The 19,747-nt window shown below is 46.9% G+C and overlaps 1 protein-coding gene across 1 annotated transcript in view; it reads right to left on the reverse strand.

Moving 5' to 3' along the window:
• Positions 1–15,014, reverse strand: part of ING3 (inhibitor of growth family member 3) — a 30,708-nt gene extending 15,694 nt beyond the window's left edge. The window contains exons 1-7 of the mRNA XM_088457674.1: positions 14,868–15,014; positions 14,661–14,732; positions 11,350–11,450; positions 11,207–11,272; positions 10,661–10,757; positions 10,137–10,208; positions 9,937–10,056 (exon numbers count right to left, since the gene is read on the reverse strand). Of these exons, the coding sequence (XP_088313800.1) occupies positions 9,937–10,056; positions 10,137–10,208; positions 10,661–10,757; positions 11,207–11,272; positions 11,350–11,450; positions 14,661–14,732; positions 14,868–14,895 (556 nt within the window). The 5' untranslated portion in view covers positions 14,896–15,014. The remainder of the gene's footprint in view (positions 1–9,936; positions 10,057–10,136; positions 10,209–10,660; positions 10,758–11,206; positions 11,273–11,349; positions 11,451–14,660; positions 14,733–14,867) is intronic.
• Between the last annotated feature and the right edge of the window lie 4,733 nt (positions 15,015–19,747).

Raw genomic sequence — 19,747 nt, forward strand, 5'->3', positions numbered from 1 at the left:
TTTGCGGCAAATCCACAAACGGTTGAAGGTATCCATTGGGGCCGTGCGTCGGGCTATTGAACGAAAGTCAAAAACCGGTCAAAATGTTACAAGAAAACGAACTGGTCGTCCAAAAACAGCTGTTCGCGAGGACAACGTCATTGTGACCACTAGCAAGCGTAACAGACGTTTGACCGCTCCGGAAATAGGAAGGGAGTTGCAGAAAAGTCGTTCCCAACCTGTGTCCTATAGGATGGTGGCCAGGCGGTTGCAGGAATATGGCCTTAGTGGTAGGGTTGCGGTAAGAAAACCACTTCTACGTGCTACAAACGTATCAAAAAGGTACGCATGGGCTAAGATAGGGATTGGACGAGGAACAGTGGAAGAGGGTGCTTTGTACCGACGAATCGAAGTTTGTACTTTTTGGCTTGCATCGCCGGGCTTTTGTGCATCGTCATCCAGGTGAGCGCCTTCTCCCAGACTGTGTAGCGCCAACAGTTAAGCATGGAGGAGGCAATGTGATGGTTTGGGGATGTTTCACGGGCAACCAAGTTGGTGACTTAGTCAGAATCAATGGAATAATGGATCAAAAGGTGTACCACAACATTTAATACGTCATGCGATTCCATCCAGAAGGCAACTGTGGGTCAGAACTTCATTTTCCAACAAGATAACGATCCAAAACATATGTCCAAGTTGTGTACTAATTATTTGCAAAAGAAAGATGCTCAAGTCGTAACAAAAATGGAATGGCCACCTCAATCACCAGATGTTTCACCCATCGAGCTTGTGTGGGAAGAACTAGAGAGGGAAGTCTGAAAACAGATGGCTACCAACACTGAGGGACTCTGGGAGGCTCTTCAAATCTGCTGGAGTCGATTGGATCGCCAAAAGCTGGAACAATTAGTAAATAGGATGCCAAGGATATGCAAAGCGCTCATCAAAGCTAAGGGTCGTGACTTCAATGAAAGCAGACTACCTAAATAAACTTGCCTAAAAGTCAAAACAAGATTTTTTTTTGTTTGCTTCCTTATTGTTGTAAACAAAGCCAATAAAACAGGTTTTACTTTATTACTGTGCAGTTAAATTGAAAATTCCTTAAAATATACTGGTGTGCTCAGACTTTTGACAAGTACTGTATGCAAAGTTAAAAAATTTTCTTTAGATACAAAATACTTTTTTTTTTTCATCCAGCTCATGAACGCTTAAAACTGGTTAGGCTGCTGAGCAATTATAGGTGTGAGTCTCTTCTGAGCACAATCCTCACAAAATACCATCCCTTGCCTGGAATGATTTATTACAGGCACTTTAAATGCTTTTCCTTATTCAATTTCCTCTAGTTCCAACAGTAGTTATAGCTAAAACCTAAATGAGTATAAATGCCCACTAAAGGGACTTACCTCGGCTGGGCACTATTTGGCTGTTAGGGAGAAGGCTCTGTATCCATTTTTTGGCACACCTGCAGACTTCCAATGCCCTGGATCCTCTGAAAAGGTGTAAGGGAGACAGACACCTGCCTCCATTGTGCAATGCCATATTATAGCCCTATGAACTTAGCTCTGAGGGCGGGCGCATGTGCTGTGCACTCCTGGACAGGCTACTGGTCCGGCACGTCATCAGGTCGCGTCTGTGCACAACGGCCAGTCACAGCGCAGTGCCTTGTCCCGGCGCTTCGGCTATGGAGAGTGGGTCTAAGCCTCCGGACCCCTGGAGACTTCCCCGGGCAAAAGCGTGGGCGTCACTGTTGCTCTGGTTTCAAGGTACTGGCACCGCTGCACACCAGTCTCCATGCTGTGCCTCTTGGGAGCCACCCTACCTCAGACTGAGGCGCTAAGGGCGCACTGGGCAAAGAAAGAGGTAAGTCCCATTCTATGGAAATAACAAAAAACTTCCCTACTCTGACTCTATACTGCTAGGAGACAGGAAAAAAGACAAGGGACAAGAGGAGGAGCTGGTCCCTGAAAAACCTTCCTGTCTATACCTAAGGGGAACAGGTCCTATATCCCAAGGTGTGGCTGCCATGGAGGAACGAAGAAAAAGCAACATTAGGGATGGCTCCATATTATCCTCTGATCTGTATAGGGAGAGGCTTCCTCCCCTTTAAAAGGACTCTCCCAGTTGAGTTTTCATACTTCTAAACTGCTGCCAAAAGCTTAACACACACCTAGGCCTGGTTATAGGGAGAGAGACACTGAAGTGCCAAAAGTCATGGGATAGCAGTGTGTAAAGGTAATGGTACTGACGCTTTGGAAATCCCCAGACCTGCATCAGTTGTAATCGGACATCTTGCGAGTCAGTCTGAATATCGGCTAGATTGCTTATGGCAAGGAGACGCGAATTATCGAAGTTCGAGCGGAGCATGATAGTGGGTGCCCGATGCATGGGACATTCCATTTCCAAAGTTGTGTAGACATTCAACATTCCCTGATCTACAGTGTCACATGTGTAACTGAAATGCATCATGGAAGCATTACCACCCACCATGAACAGCGCAGAGACCACCCACGGGTGCTTAATGATCTGGCCAGAATTATCCGTGGTAACAGACAAGCGACAATGGGTCAAATTACATCCACATTCAATGCAGGAGGTACCAGACGGATATCCAGCAGGTCAGTGCAGCTTCAATGGGATATGGGAGCAGAACACCCATCAAAGTGCCTGTTAACACTACGACACCGGACAAAGCACCTCACCTGGGCTTTTGACATTGCTAATTGGACCCTGGAGGACTTGCATGTGGCGTGGTCCGATGAGTCACGGTTCCAGTTGTTTCGGGCTAATGGGGACGCAGACCCTCATGAGGCCATGGACCCCAGATGTCATCAAGAAACAGTGCAGGCTGGTGGTGGTTCCATAATGGTGTGGGGTGTTCAGGCTGGTTCGCCTGAACACGTCATTGACCAGTAACCGCTACATTGAATTGCTTGATGACCATTTGCAGCTCTTCATGGACTTCATGAAGAGCTGCAACATTGCAGCAGTCTAATGCAGTGTCATAAGTCCCAAGTTGTCCAGAATTGGTTTGAGGAGCATTATGGAGTTACAACAAATGGTGCAGAGGTGTAAATGAATGTTAGAAAGGAGACACCCTATGACAGTACTATACTGAGCTCTTAAGAACAATCCATTCTACTTCTAATGTTGGACAATGGAGAGTGCATGGCTGTATGCCTGATTTTATGCACCTGTTAGCAATGGGGGTTTACTTAAATGGCAAAACACACTAATTAGAGAAGCAGTTACATACTTTTGGCCATGTATTGTATATACATTGCGAGAGAAAGACTGGGAAAATTGTCAGTGAAATTTTACACAGTAGGGTTCACCCTGTTTTAAGTGCTCTGGGCCCTTCAAAGTCTTAAGCTGCCCATCCACTAGGCGATTATACCTAGCGATGGAGCGATAACGACTGTCGTTATCGCTCGGTAATCACCCGCAAATCGGGCAGTAAAAGGTTAAAAACGACCAGGGATGCGCGTGCTGGTCATTTTTAACATCAATCATCGCCCGAACATGATGGTCAACCTGACGATCACCGTCAGGGTGCCATGTTCGGGGATGATTGATCTGCTTACACTGAACGTTTAGTGTATGCAGTTAACCCCGCGGGAGACGACGGCGTCGTAATCGTGCAGTCGTCCCCCGCATCGTGTAATGGGCAGCATTAGTCAGCCCTAGTTACCAGACAAAATAAAAACACTAACTGTTCTAATTACACAAATATTATGCAATAATTGTTTTGGCAAAACCAAAGCTCAGAATATAAACCAAACTGAAATCAGTCTCCGCTCAAAAGGAGTAAAATAACCAATGGTCTTAAAAAAAAAAAGGAGTTCATTGAAGCAATAACATAAAAATACAACTAACTAGTATATTAATTACTAAAAGAGAACTGTAACAAAAGAAAAATATGAGATATGGTAAGAACTTACCCTTGTTATCTCTATTTCTACGAAGTCCATAGGGTTCCACAGGATACCTTGGGGTATAGGTGTGACGTCAGTCGCAGGGCACCAAAGAGTTAAGCTTTCAGCCTCCCAGGATGCACTAGGTCCCCCTCCTATACCCCGCCCCCAGGCCAAGGCACCTCAGTTAGTTACCAAGCCATAGGCCGGAGGAGGAGAAGGAAGAGAGAGAACAAAGATCTGGACACATACAAGAATCACATTCTCACCAGAGGGAGACGGAAAACCGGTGACCAGAGCAAAGCCCATCTGCAGCACAGGTGCGACAGGGCGGGAGTCCTGTGGAACCCTATGGACTTCGTAGAAATAGAGATAACAAGGGTAAATTCTTACCATATCTCATATTTTCTACTTCAGGGTCCATAGGGTATCCACAGGATACCTTGGGGATGTCCCAAAGCAGTATCCTTTAAGGGTGGGGACGCTCCTGTGCAGAAAGGAGAATCCGCCGCCCGAAGGAAGCATCCTGAGAGGCGAAGGTGTCAAACCTGTAATACCTCACGAAGGTATGGACAGAAGACCACGTAGCAGCCTTGCAGATCTGAACTGCCGAGGCACCACGTCAAGCTGCCCACGAAGGACCCACAGACCTAGTGGAATGAGCCTTCAGAGAAGGAGGGACCGGTAGGCCTTCATGAAGATAAGCTTCAGAAATAGCCATACGGATCCAGGCTGCCAAAGTTTGCTTTGAAGCAGGCCAACCCTTTTTACAGAAGCCATAGAGGACAACAAAGCGTCCGACTTCCTAAACAAAGAAGTGCGGTCCACATAAGTCCTTAAGGCCCGCACAACATCCAAAGAGGCCTCACCCACGGAAAGACCCGGTGAGTTAAAGGCCGGAACAACTATTTCCTCGTTAACCTGAAACTGGGAAACAACTTTGGGGAGAAACTCGGGCCGAGTGCGGAGCACTGCCCTGTTCCCATGAAAAAAACCAAGAAAGGGGGTCTACAAGAAAGAGCCCCTAACTCAGAAACACGTCTGGCTGAAGCAACGGCCAGAAGGAAAACAGTCTTAGCTGTTAGCCATTTAATATCCACTGAGCCCAGTGGTTCAAACGGCGGTCCTTGGAGAGTCCTCAGGACCACAGCCAAATCCCAAGGCGCCACAGGTGGAACAAAGGGCGGCTGAATACGGAGAACACCTTGCATAAAGGTGCGCACATCCGGGATTGTAGCAATCCTACGGTGAAACCAGACAGATAGGGCCGAAACCTGTACCTTCAAAGAAGCAAGGCGAAGCCCATGATCTAGTCCCGCTTGCAGGAAGGCGAGAATCCGAGACAGACGAAACTCCCGCGGTGCATAACCTCTCGGTCGACACCACTGGAAGAACGTATGCCACACGCGATGGTATATCCTCGCGGAAGACGGTTTCCGAGCTCGTAACATGGTACACAGCATAGAGCTGGCAAACCCCCAGGACCTCAGCATGGCCGTCTCAACAGCCACGCCGCCAAAGACAGCCGAGTCAGGTCCGGGTGAAGACAAGGACCCTGAGACAGAAGGTCCGGTCGTAGCGGCAACCGCAGAGGACTGTCCACGGACAGACCCTGAAGGTCTGAGAACCAGTGCCGTCTGGGCCACGCGGGAGCTATCAACAGGAGCGTCCCTCCTTCCTGTTTGAATTTCCGGATTACCCGTGGAAGAAGGGAGACCGGAGGGAACAGGTATGCGAACCTGAACGTCCACCGGACGGACAGAGCATCCACCAGAGACGCCCCTTCGTCTCTTGTGCGAGACCCGTACACCGGCAACTTGTTGTTGTGCCGGGACGCCATGAGGTCGATTTCTGGAAGACCCCACCTGTCCACCAGTAGTTGAAAAACGTCCAGGTGCAGGGACCATTCCCCTGGATGAACGTCCTGGCGACTTAGAAAGTCCGCCTCCCAATTTAGCACTCCAGGGATGAAGACCGCTGATATGGCCGGAAGATTGCGCTCCGCCCAAACCAGGATCCGAGAGACCTCTACGAGAGCCGTCCGACTGCGAGTTCCTCCTTGCCTGTTTATGTAGGCCACGGTGGTAGCATTGTCCGACTGGACCTGCACCGGGTGACCCTGGAGAAACCGCTGTGCCTGCAGGAGAGCATTGAAGACCGCACGGAGTTCCAAGATATTTATTGGAAGCTCCGCTTCTGTCGGTGTCCACCTGCCCTGGAACAATGGTGGACCCGAAACTGCTCCCAAGCCCCGAAGACTGGCGTCCGTTGTCAACAGGACCCAATTTGGAACCCAGAACGGACGTCCCTTGTTGAGGTGGGTCATCTTTAACCACCACGCAAGGGACAGGCGAACCTCCAGGGTGAGCACAATCGTCTGGAACTTCAGAGACTGAGGCAGCCCGTTCCACTTGGACAGGATCAGGTGCTGCAGAGGTCTAGAGTGAAACTGGGCGTATTCCACCATGTCGAACACCGACACCATGGAGCCCAGTAACCTCATCGCCGAGTGTAAGGACACCCGGCGGCTGTGCAGACAACTGCGCACCCTTGACTGTAAAGCAGAGATCTTGTCCTCCGTCACGAAGATCCTTTGCTGTCCCGAGTCCAATAAGGCTCCAAGATGCAGAATCCTCCGAGACGGGATTAGAGTGGACTTCTGCCAGTTAATTAGCCAGCCGTGCCGTTGCAGCAGTGCAATGGTCAGGTCCAAGTGGTGTAACAGGAGCTCTGGAGATCCTGCCACCAATAACAGGTCGTCCAAGTACGGCAACATGCGGACTCCTTGCAGCCGCAGAGAAGCCGCCATGACCGCCATAGCGTCCTGTATGTCCAATGACACCATGTAGTCCCCAGGTTCCAGCGCCAGAATGATGGACCGTAGGGTCTCCATCCGAAACTTCGGGACCCGCAAAGACTTGTTGAGTGCTTTGAGGTTGAGAATCGGACGATATGACCCATTGGGTTTCTGTACCAAAAATAGATTTGAATAGAAACCCTGGCCCCTCTGGGAGAATGGAACAGGCACTATAACTCCAGCCTGGAGCATAGTGTGCAATACCTTCCGCAGCTCCGTAGCCTTGTTCCGGTCTGATGGTAGACCCGTGGTGAAGAATCGAGCCGGGGGTCTGTGCCGGAAGGAGAGGGCGTACCCGTGAGAGACCACCTCCAGAACCCAAGTGTCTGTCGTAGTGAACGACCAACACCGGGAGAACTGCAGCAGGCGGCCTCCCACCCTGGGATCCCCCAAGGGGAGACCCGGACCGTCAGGCCGCAGGCTTGTCATCTGGCTTGGGGGCCGGACGTCTGGTACTCCATGCCTGTTTCCGGGGCTTGCCCGATTTCTTAGGGCCAGCCTGTCGAGGAAACGACTGTGGTTTGGGCCTGCCCTGGGCCCTAGATGACCGAAAGGACGATGGTCCAGAACCAGAAGGAGCAGCGGCCGACGGGAGACAAGCAGATTTGGCTGCCGCCAGCGTGGCCACAATCTTATCCAGATCCGGACCGAAGAGAACTTCTCCGGTAAACGGCAACGCTTCCAGACCTTTCTTGGATCTGCGTCCGCCTTCCAGGATCGCAGCCACAAGGTGCGACGAGCAGCTACCGCTGCTGAAGAAATTCTAGACACCAGAGTACTAATGTCTAGAGCCGCCTCGTTGATGTAGGTGGCCGAATCACGGAGATTGCCAATCAACTCCGCTTGTTCGGCCGGACAGTCGGATTCAAAAGAAGCCTCTAATGAATCCGCCCAGCGCTCCATCGCTCTGGCAACCCAGCAAATGGCCATAGCCGGCCGTGCTGCCCCCCCTGCAAGGGAATAAGCGGACTTCAGGCAGATTTCTACCTTGCGGTCCGTAGCATCCTTAAGGGAGGACATGGATGGCATCGGCAATGTGGCACTACGGACAAGACGGGTCACGTGAGAATCCACCTGTGGAGGGGATTCACACTTAGCAAAATAATTATCCGCGAACGGATAAGCCACCGCCAGGCGTCTCTGCGGCTGGTATCTTTTGCCAGGTTGTTTCCACGCCTCCTCTAAATGGTCCACCAACTGACCCGAAAGAGGAAAGACTGTGGCATCGCCCTTCACATCTTTGAAAAAGGCATACTTAGATTTAGCCGCTGGGGGAACTTCGTCCTCAATCACCAAGGCTGTGCGGACCGCCCGAATAAGTCCAGGAATATATACTTTGGACTTAGCATCAGCGTCCTTAGTATGGAAAGGTTCCTGATCGTAAGGATCCAGAATCTCCCCATCATCAGACGTCCCTTCGTCATCCTCATAAGGAGCGGACAGAGACGCCACCGGCCTTTTATGAGGCCGCATCACAGACTCCCCTTGCAATACATCCGACAAGTGCTGTAAAGAACTCGTCAGGGAGTTAACCCACGCTGGCTCCTGAGAACCCGGGAGCGGGGAAATAGGGAGACTGTGGGGTACCACCAATTGTCGTGGGAACCCCTGCATGGGTGACGACACCACAGACTGCTGGGACAAACCCATCGGAGTAAACGCGGGCTGCGGAGCTAACTGGCCCACTAAAGCTGTTAACGCCTGAGCGAAACAAGCCCAGGGCGGCTCCTGTACCGGTGCTGTAACCGTAATAGGCCGCGCCATGGACAACACTGCCGGCAAAGGCCCTCCGCGCTACCCTCCCCCTCCGCTAACGGTACTTTGCACGTGGTACACTGTAGCCGGAGGGGAAAATCACTTTCAGACATGATGGCACCACGTATGTGACCTCTCTCACCAATTAAGTATTAAATAGGCGAGAGACCACCCTGCAGCACCGCACCGCAAGGGCTTTAGCAGAAAGAACAGGGACAGTAATAAAGCTGACAGTTTAGTGAAGAATAGTTACAGGCAGCGCTAGCACAGTCACATACAATGCAGAGAAATAACAATTCCTGCACTAACAGCGCTGATCACTCAACTACACAGACACAGGGCCTGGTAGGACACAGCGCTGCATACACAGACCTGAGCCACAGCGGAGGAGAGGTATGCGGGGGGACCCAGACCACGATGCTTCCTTCCAGACTTCCAGCAGCGTTCACCATGCGTTGCAGAGAAGATGGCCGCCGAGGAGCAGAGAGAAGCTGGCCTGGGGGAGGAGCGCTGACACAGGACCAGTCAGCACAGTGCAGAGAGGGCTGTGTGCAGCGGGGGAGGCGCCGGCTGTGAGACAGGGAAGGCGCGCTCCCCTGGCATGCATTTAACCCCTGGGACGCCGCAGCGCTACCGCTCTGCTGCGGTCCGCTGTCCCAGGGGGTAGTGGAAGCGCAGGTTGGTCGCCTGGCTCCACGCTGCAGCCAGTCCCCAGGGAGCCCCCTGCCTGGGGACTTAGGACCATGTGATCAGCGGGGACCCACCGCGGGACCCCGCTGCTTACCTCTGTCCCCCTTGAATCCGGCCATGGTCCGGAGCATCTGGGGTCACCGCTAGCTGTGACCCCAGACGCCCACCAGCATCCCCGGATCAGTACCGGCGTTCTGGTACCGGCGGGGTGTAGGGAAGACAGCATGGACGTCAGGACTGACTGTCCATGCTGTTCATCCAGTTGTGCAGCCACAGCTGCATGAAGAATAAGCTTCAGGGGCTCTTCTAGCCCCCACTCCAACAGGTGCACCCGACTCCGGCCGGGCACCAAACTAAACTGAGGTGCCTTGGCCTGGGGGCGGGGTATAGGAGGGGGACCTAGTGCATCCTGGGAGGCTGAAAGCTTAACTCTTTGGTGCCCTGCGACTGACGTCACACCTATACCCCAAGGTATCCTGTGGATACCCTATGGACCCTGAAGTAGAAAATGTATACTTTGGCTAATTGAGTCTAGTACAATGAAAATCATACTAGAGCTGCTGCTGCAGACTAAGAGCAAAGTTTGGAAACTATAGCTGCCATCTCCTCTCTGCCATATGCTTGCAGTGGAAACTGGCTACAATACCAACTATGAGCTACCCAACACTTGTCACTAGACTACATAATTAGGATACCTGAATAAAAATGTGAACGTCTGCTACCTGTTGAAAACTACAAATTACTTGCCTGGAGTATTTTCTTTGGAAGCATCAGAAGTAAGAGTTGATAACAACACCTCAGACTTGAATTTTTTCTCTGGTACATGGTCTGTTGTAGAATGATGGGAAGATGAATTGTGCTTCCTCTCTGTAGACACAAGCATTTTTGTTTAACTTTTACCATACTTTAGAAATGTAAATAAAAATGTATATATATATTTTACTTACTCTCTCCTGAAGAATGAGAATGAACATGGTGGTTATTAACAGGCTGTGATGGTGTGTCTAATTCCAGAGACCCTAGAGAATAATCAAAATGGTAATCATTACATAATGATGCAATTTAAATCAATCTATTTACGTTGGTGCTCACTGATCCGAAATTCTATCCTCACTGGGCAGATAGACTGTCTCTAGGCACTAAGGGGTAAATTTAAAGAGTCGTGTCTGGTCGTGTTTGAACACGCTGGGATTCACATAAGATTTTTGTGACCAAAATCACAGATTTACTGAGAATCGTATTTGCCTGTCTATGTTGATTCGATGAGGTGACTAATCGTGTTGTATCGTGTGTGAGTTCAGTCGTATTGAACCCTTCTCAATAGACTCTGCCGAATCAGTCAGAATCTGGTTCTCCATGTGCTGTCATGCCAGGGCCGGCTTGCTGATACCTGTAGTCCCACTGTAAGGAATATTAATTACTATCTTTCAACTCATTAACCCTGCATCCGCTGCCAAAGCTGTGTACTCACTTCTTTCCAGTATTTCAGTAATTCCTGCATTATCTGCCTCTAGTTCCATTTTGAATTTTGCCAGTTCTTGGTCTAGTTTTCTTAGATGTCGATCTACCTATAAAAGAAAAACAAACAATCAAGTTACAAAATAAAAAAATTGCAGAAACATTTTAAAAAACTGAGATTTGATGCATGCATGTAAACAGTGTAGGCAAATATATAAAGAAAAAGTATTTTGAATAGGCTCCTGTATATTTGGAGTACAAAAAGAAAATTGCTAAATTATTTTTGAACACCACAAAGTCAGTTATAGTACAGTTGAAGGATTACTACACAGTTGCATCTATAGCACTTAAAAAAAAATAAAAAAAAATGATGTAATAGGATCTGGTCACAGATGGCGTGGGCTTCATCTATCCCATGACTTGCCATTTATAAAGCCCTGAATTAAAATAACCACTTGTAAATAAGGGTATATTATTTGCGTTCAATGGAAGGAAAACTGGATAAAAGATGCACAAAACATTTCACTTGAAAAATGAGTAGGATTACATTTATACTTACCAAGTCATAAATCTGATTTGCTAGTTGTACTTTCTCATCTGCGTCTTCCAAGGCTTTGAAGTAATCCTGCAATTGGCAAGTTCAAGATAAAAACTACATTCATTGACAGATGTTTTTTTATTTTTAACCACCAGATATCTTACTTTTTTTATAGAACTCATTTGTTCTTCCCTCCATTCAGGTTTGTTTTTCTTGGCATTGGCAAAAAACTCACCAACCCTTTGCTCCAGTTGGTCCATAGCATCTAAATGAAAAAATAATTGATGCTTGAGTAAAAGAAAGGCAAAGACATTTCAAGATAAGCTAGATGTACTGTGGATACAATAATTGTGTATCATGAAAGTAAGGTTAGGTAAATGTAGAATACTAAATGGCTTCTCTGTTTTGTTTAGCATGAAGATACAAGACTATGTGGAGGTGATTGTCAAGTGGGTACAACAATACTACCAATTGTTTGCTGCCCTATATTTTAATAATATATCACAATTACAGAAATAAATGCAATGAGATTATGTTTAGCTGCTAAAGATATAAATCTGGATATTGCTTTAAATACAATCTTTAAAAAGATGTTTCCGAATAAGTAGCTATAAGTTTCACACTATGCTTTGCTACTTCCTGCATTTTAGCAATTGTTCAGAGACTTAGAATACTTAATGTCACAAACCAGCTCATCTGAACAAGGCCTTACTGCACTTCAAATTATACTGAGGGTCTGTGAATATTGAAGAGTGATTAAGAGAAATTATAAAAACAATTGGTCAATATTTTAGCTTCTCAGTATTCACATTCTGTACATTTCTGCTATAAAGTGGCTAGCCTGTACCCAATCAGATATTCATAATACTAAAAAAAAAAAAAAAAAGGGTACATCAGGAGATGAGTGGGCTGATGCTGATATTGTGGGGGACGGTGACCTGTTCCCTTATATTATGTAGAAGAGGGCAGGACTGTGTGTAGCATGAGCTGTGATAATAAGAGGAAAATGGAGTCAAGAAGGAAGTCACATGCTGCAGACAAGTTTTAAGAAAAGAGAAACCCAGCTAAACAGAGTGGTGATGTGAGGACAATATGGTATTAAACACCTCTATATAAGACAATTCAAATATACAACTTGGGAATTTTGCATGTTTTTTTATTTTCTATTGTGAAATTGAATTAAATAAAATGCACAGGTTTAGGATTGCCGTTTTTAGATTATGCACACCATGCTTGTTATAGGTTTAGAGCAGGCCTGGGCAACCTGTGGCTCTTCAGCTGTTGTGAAATTTGAAGTCCCACCGATCAGTTGGTAAAGCATGCTGGAAAAGTATTTTTTCACAACACCTAGAGGTTGGCCAGGTTAGAGTACAAAGATGTTATGTAAATGTAGCAATTGCTGCCTATGAAGTTAGTGATTGTTCATACAAGAGCATTTTCTCTTCAGTTAGGCTAGAATACTATACAAGTAAAGAAACTGCAGGGACTACGATCATTTTGCACGTTCGTCTCCTATTCACTCTGACAGCAGTGCAAAACACAGGTCACACTAAATGCTGCAGGATTTTATAGGAGCCATTTTCATCTGTTTATGATCACAAAAATACAAGTATATTTTAGCGCCTGCAGTATTTTAGAATATTGTTTCTTTGGGCATAAGGGGGTGATTTTACTTATTGGAACAGCGATATCTCCAATAAAAAGTTATCGATTTTGTGCATAACTTTCATATGAATGTTCTCCTTTCAATTCATAAAAGATTCCTTATAGAGATGGATAAAACCATACCAGTATGCAGTTAGTGGGAACTACTATAGGTATGGGATCTATTATCTGCAACGCTTGGAACTTCAGGTTCTCTAGTCTTCTCTGTAATTTAGAGTACTAGACCTAAAACATTCATGTACACCTGGGCTTGCCATATCATCCCTTCAATTCGGGACACAAATTAATTACACAGATTCTGTGGCTCGCTGACTTCAAGTCTCCATTTCACCTGGCATTAATCAGCCACAGAACCTGTGTAATTCACATATCCATGGAGGATATGGCAAGCCTACGTATAAACCGAATGTTACCTGTCTTGCCCCACTGTCCCCAGCATTCCTCTCATTAAACTGTTTAGCAGTGCTCCTCACAATATCTGTACAGCCGGGTAGACTAGACTATTTGATGTCCGATCCCGCGGATCGGACAACATAATGGCCAGTGTGTGTACTGGCTAGGTCACTGATGAGGTGTGCTCCCGCGCATTGTCAGCCGAACCTGTATGCAGGTCCGACTGGCAACATAGTCAGCGGGGGCCATGCTGCCAAATGCTGCATGGCCCCCGCCATCGGCAAGTGCTTGGTGGGACCCCCGCAGACCCTCCAATATGACCCATTCCACCAGGTACAAAATACTCTGCTCCTGGACTTCCCACCTAATTTATGATTGCTGTCACCTGTGTCGTACTAGTTCATTGATGAGAAAGGTGTTTTAACACATATGGCTGCATTCATAAATTACGTAGGAAGTCCAGGAGCACAGCATGTATGTAACTGGTGGAATGTGTCATGTTGGAGGGTCCGGTCCCATCGTTAGAGAAATCATGCCGAGTACACATCATTTAGTGTGTACCCAGCCGAAAGCTGGCCATACACCAGACCAACTTTCCTCCAACTGATTGGTTGGTTGGAATGAAATTCCAGTAATGCATGGGAGCAAGTGACAATCAGCCATTTGCTACCAAACACGAAAAAGGTTGTTCAGGCAAGTTGGTTAAATCTATTTGATTTAAACAACGTGTATGAACAGCTTTCGTCCGTTTTCCGGTGTTTGGGAGCAAATGGCTGATTGTCACTTGCTCCCATGTATTACTGGATTTTCATTCCAACCAAACTAGTTAGGATGGCTGGAGGAAAGTTGGTCTGGTATATGGCCAGCTAAAGACATGTGTCCTTATGTTTGGATGGATGCCATTCACATTGAGTAGCAGCTCTATCATTTCTTTTCTCGTGCTGTTTTTTTTTTTTCTTGAATATTGTGTTTACATATGAAATGATAATCTCAAATGTTTAAGATTTAGGAGGAGATGCCCTTATGATCATGTAATTCTAAGATTATTATAGCCCACGGTCATCGCTTTATAGGTGGTGTTGTGTTTAACAACCACAATAGCAAATTCTCCAATGCTGTTAAAAAAAACCAAAACGAAAACCAGAGTGGTTGCTATAAGTAACAATTCCTATGCACGGCTAGCTGATGAGGACTAACGAAGCAGTCACATGTAGGGTGGATGGAGAGATGATTACTGCCCCCTAGTGCCTGTTGCTGGTATAGCAGCAATGGCAGTGACGCGGTCTCTGCTATGCGCTTTATCTCACAGCACCACGGCCTGTATGAGCACCGGGTCCCATCACACACAGATGATGATGCGGCGGCGCTGCCGCTGGTAGTAGTAGTGCGGACACTGTGCAAGGTGCTGCTCACGTACTCTGCACCTGTAGGTCCATCTCCCGCATTTCCGTAAACCTGTCGCGCAGATCCATGGGAAGCTGCTCGATCACTGCGGAGAGACAGGAGGGGAGGGAGAGACAGAGGGCGGTTATTAGGCGGCGCCATGCCTGTCCCCGGCCAGGACCCGCTCCCTACCGTACACACAGCGCCCGGCGCGGCTACGGAGCCCGGGCAGCACACTCACTCTCTAGGTAATCCTCCAGGTACAGCATCTTTCCCTCTAAGTCACCACAGACACAGCGGAGGCCGAATATTTCTCGGAGACAATATGGCGCCTGGCTCACTGCAACAAAACACTAGTGGGGTGGGGAGAGGGCGGCGAGCGGTGGCGCTGATTGGTTACAGCTGCTGGTGACGTCCACACACTCCGGCACAGGCTGCTGGGAAATGTATTTCTAGGTACTAGGCCCGTCCACTATACTAGAGGAGAAAGCCCATCCATTGCGTCATTCTGGTCAGTTATTGCTGGTAATATAGTATGTGTTAGTGCGTTTATGTTATACTATAATAAATGATGTCTTTTTTTTGTAGTGTTCTTTTGTTTTTATACAAGAAATAAGACAAGCTGAGGTTTGGGTTAAGGATCCAAATTCTATTCTACTGAATTCTTCACTAGTTATAAAATCGTATTTATCATTTAAAGGTTCTTTGCACGTGTATTTTATATACACCGGCCATCATTTATATTTGGAGCACAATGCTTTGTGATGCAGCATACATGGAGGTGAAAGTGTCTGCAAAGTAGAAGTGCATATAGCCAGAGCTGCCCATGAGATTAGCGTACAAGAGCGCACGCTGCAGATGGCAGACGCCCAGAAGACCACAGTGTGCAGGAAAGCTGTTGCAGAATAGAAACATTAGTTTGTAGAGCTTTTAATCTGATGCTGTCATGCTAAAATCACTCTGTAATTAGCCCTTTTAATTTAATAATTAGGTACTTCGTACTACAAAGGCACTCTTGTGTAAGCTTTAACTAGTGTTTCCTCTATTATTAATTAGTAGAGATGAGCGGGTTCGGATTTCAGAGATCCGAGCCCACCCGAATTTAGCAGATCCAAGCAGGCTCCATTTTTCCCACCTGACTCGAATCTCAAACCGAGGCAAAACTATAAAGTCTGAAATCTCGCGGTTCGCAAGCTTTCGTCTCTATGATCAATGTAGTATATAAGGGACCACACGGCGGACGCCATTTCACTCCGGCTGTGGAGACTGAACAGGGAGGGTGGGTAGTGTAGGGCTGGGAGAGGTGCTGGTGCTATCTGTCTGCTGTGTCCTAGGCTGGTGCTGATCCATTCTGACTGGGCTGGTGCATCACTGTGCTGTCTACTGTGTCCATCTGCGCTGTCCGTGCTGACTGCTGTGTCCTGGTCTGGTGCTGCTGATCCATTCTGGGCTGGTGTTTTTCATGTCTGCTGTGTCCATCTGGGCTGGTGCAGAACTGCAGATACATCTGGGCTGGTGCTGTGTCCATCTGGGCCCAATTCCGGACTCAAAAAAAAAAAAAAAAATAGTAAAAAAAAAAATCAAAGTGTCTTTTATATTATTCTGTGTGTGTGTGTGCATGCGTGTTAGGCTAAACAGCAGTACCGCACAAGATCCAGCCAGCAACGCAAGTTGCAACCTAGTGCTGCCCGACTCCAGTTGTGCTAAAAAAAAAAATCAATAAAAGTGTCATTTATATTTTTCTGTGTGTGTGTGTGCGTGCGTGTTAGGCTTGATCGCAGTACCGCACAAGATCCAGCCAGCAACGCAAGTTGCAACCTAGTGCTGCCGCACTCCAGTTGTGATCAATCACTGCTCGGCCTGTTCTTGAGCGTAAAAAAAATTAAAATCAATTGTCTTTTTTTTTTGTCTAATATTTTTGTGTGTGTGCACGACTGCACGTGTGTGAATATTGTAACCGCACCTTGGCTACACTATTCATGCTTGTGACACTGCTTCAAGACCGCAGAAAATATGGAGTGCTGTCACATGACAGGAGAGCAAGGCCAAGAACCACACGTTGTAGCTGCTGCCAGCAGTGCAAGGCCGTCAACTTCCTTGTCCTCTATGAAGGCCCATGCCCCAGGGCTTAAGTCATGCCATCGATATGGTAAAGCTACTACTGAAGTTAAGAAAACATTTTTTAAGGGAAATTTGCCTTTAGATAAACCAAAAATTGGAAATATGCCATTCACTACACAAAGAGGCAAGGAAAGGATAAGGCCTTGGCCTTTCTATAGGAAGACTGCTGATTCTGATAGCCCTTCGGAAAAAACAACTGTGTGCCCTGAGAAATCGAAATCACAAATCCCCGAGGAGAGTGCAAGTGTGTCCGCGGTTGCCATGTGTGAGCCAGACCTAAATACTAGTGTACTGGAGGATCCTCCAAGTTCCAACATTTGTGTGCCCTCTGTAAGTGTGGGGAAGGGCAGTCAACATCTTGCAGACGTAGTCATCGACGAAGCTTCTGTGGAATTGCACATGGAGGAGGAGGATATTTTGGTAGTTGAAGGTGCTAAGGATGATGAGGATGTTCATGATGAAGATGTTGGTGATTCGGATGTTCATGATGAAGATGTCCTTTGTGTAAGTAAGGCAACAGCTGTTGCCCATGGATTGAAAAAGCCAAAACCCATTGTCATGTCGGGACAAAAGACAAAAAAATCCACTTCTCACGTGTGGAATTATTTCTACACCTATCCGGACAACAGTTGTCAAGCCATATGTGCTCTTTGCCATGCAAGAGTGAGTAGAGGAAGGGACCTAAACCACCTAGGAACCTCCTCCTTGTTACGTCACTTGGAGCGCATTCATCAAATATCAAAGTGTACGTCGCCAAGTTCCAAAACTCAAAACGTAATAAGTCCAGTGTCACCTACCTGCTCCTTCTCTGTGAGATCCAAGCGCCTTCAATCTCCAAAACCTGCATCATCGACATCCTCATTTGTCATCGGGAGTAGTCCTGCTGCATCCAATGTTGGTATTCAAAGCATGATTGACTCTTATCCGTGATTCCTCAGAAGGATCCTTGATGACTACGCCTGTTGCTGTCAGTGGATCTTCATGTATCCTCCAAAAAACAATTAACTGTTAAACAATCGTTTGCAAGGGCAAACAAGTATGACAGCAATCACTCATTTGCACAGCAGATTACTGATGCCATAACAGCTATGCTGGTATTAGATGTGTGTCCAGTATCCGCCATTACTGCAGTGGGTTTTCAACAGTTAATTAAGGTCCTGTGTCCTCGCTACCAGATCCCTTCTAGATTCCACTTCGCTAGAACAGCAATTTCAAGTCTGTACAAGGACATTAAAAAAAAAACCTTATTAATGTCCTCAGAAATGCAGTTGTACCCACTGTTCACTTGACCACTGATATGTGGACAAGTGGGACAGGGCAAACTAAGGATTACATGACTGACAGTCCACTGGGTAGGTGTATTCCCTACAACAGCAGCAGCAACATCTACCAAAAGACAGCTGATACAGAGGCAGGCTACTCTTTGTATAAATGGTTTCACTAAGAGGCATACCACTGAGAACCTCTTAGAAATACTCTGGGAAATCATTGCTAAATGGCTTACCCCACTTGGACTCTCCTCGGGATTTGTGATTTCGGACAATGCCACCAATATTGTGAGAGCATTACATCTGGGCGAATTCCAACATGTCCCATGTTTTGCTCACACAATTTAGTGGTGCAACATTTCTTAAAAACTGACACGGTCGTGCAAGAGATGCTCTCGGTGGCCCGCAAAATATCCGGACATTTTAGACATTCAGCGACCGCTTGTCGAAGATTGCATGACCAGCAGGTAATGTTAAATTTGCCCTTCCATCAGCTGAAGCAAGAGGTAGTAACTCGGTGGGATTCTATCCTCTATATGCTTCAGCAGATGGAGGAACAGCAAAAGGCCATCCAGACCTATACAATGGACTATGACATAGGCCGTGGAGGGGGAATGCACCTTACTCAAGCGCAGTGGAGAATAATTTCCATGTTGTGCAAGGTTCTCAAACCCTTTGAACTTGCCACACGTGAAGTTAGTTCAGACACTGCCAGCTTGAGTCAGGTCATTCCCCTCATCAGACTTTTGCAAAAACATCTGGAGAAACTGAAGGAGGATGTGAAATGGAGCAATTGCACAAAGTATGTCGGACTGGTGGATCAAGCCCTTGAGTCATTTCACCAGGATCCAAGAGTCGTCAATCTATTGAAATCTGAAAAATATATTTTTGCGACCATTCTGGATCCTAGGTTTAAGTTCTACCTTGTGAGTTTTTTTCCAACAGACAAAAATCTAAAACTGTGCAAAGAGATGTTGGTAAAAAATTGTCAGCTGCAGCCGCACGTGAAACGCCATCGTCTCCTCCTTCAGTTTCTGCAGCTGCCGGGAAAAGACTCAATTTTCCTTACAGAATGCCTGCTGGTCATGCAGATCGTTCACCAAAAAATGACATCTGGTCGGGCCTGAGAGAACTGCCTACTAGTGACATGTCTTTTACCGTGACTATGTGTGATACGGTCTCCATTTACAGAATGGTGGAGGACTATTTCAGAGATAACATCCTAATAGGCATGTCAGACAGTCCCTTTCAGTACTGGCAGGAAAAAGCGGTAATTTGAAGGCCCATACACAAACTGGCTTTGCATTACTTAAGTTGCCCACCCTCAAGTGTGTACTCTGAAAAAGTTTTCAGTGCAGCTGGCAACCTTGTCAGTGATCGGCGTAGGAGGTTTCTACCTCAAAATGTGGAAAAGATGATGTTCATTAAAATGAATTGCAAATTCCACGAGGAAGACCTCTACCAACAATTACTTAAAAAAATTACGGAGGCACCTATGGTGGATTCCAGCGGGTACGAATTAGTATTGTGTGAAGAAGAGGATGTACACACTGATGGGGATGATGAGGAGAAGGATGACAACAACTTGTAAAGCCAGTTTGTGTATGGGATCATTTCCATGTCCAATGCACATTGGCAGCTGGTTTTATGGGGGTCCAGGCAAACCTATAATTTCAGCCACAATTTGCAGTCCTTGTCGCTGAAATGATTGGTTTGTTAAACTGTCCTGTTG

The sequence above is a fragment of the Taudactylus pleione genome, unplaced genomic scaffold (assembly GCF_031769625.1).
Source record: "Taudactylus pleione unplaced genomic scaffold, aTauple2 ptg000041l, whole genome shotgun sequence".
NCBI classification, from domain to species: Eukaryota; Metazoa; Chordata; class Amphibia; order Anura; family Myobatrachidae; genus Taudactylus; species Taudactylus pleione.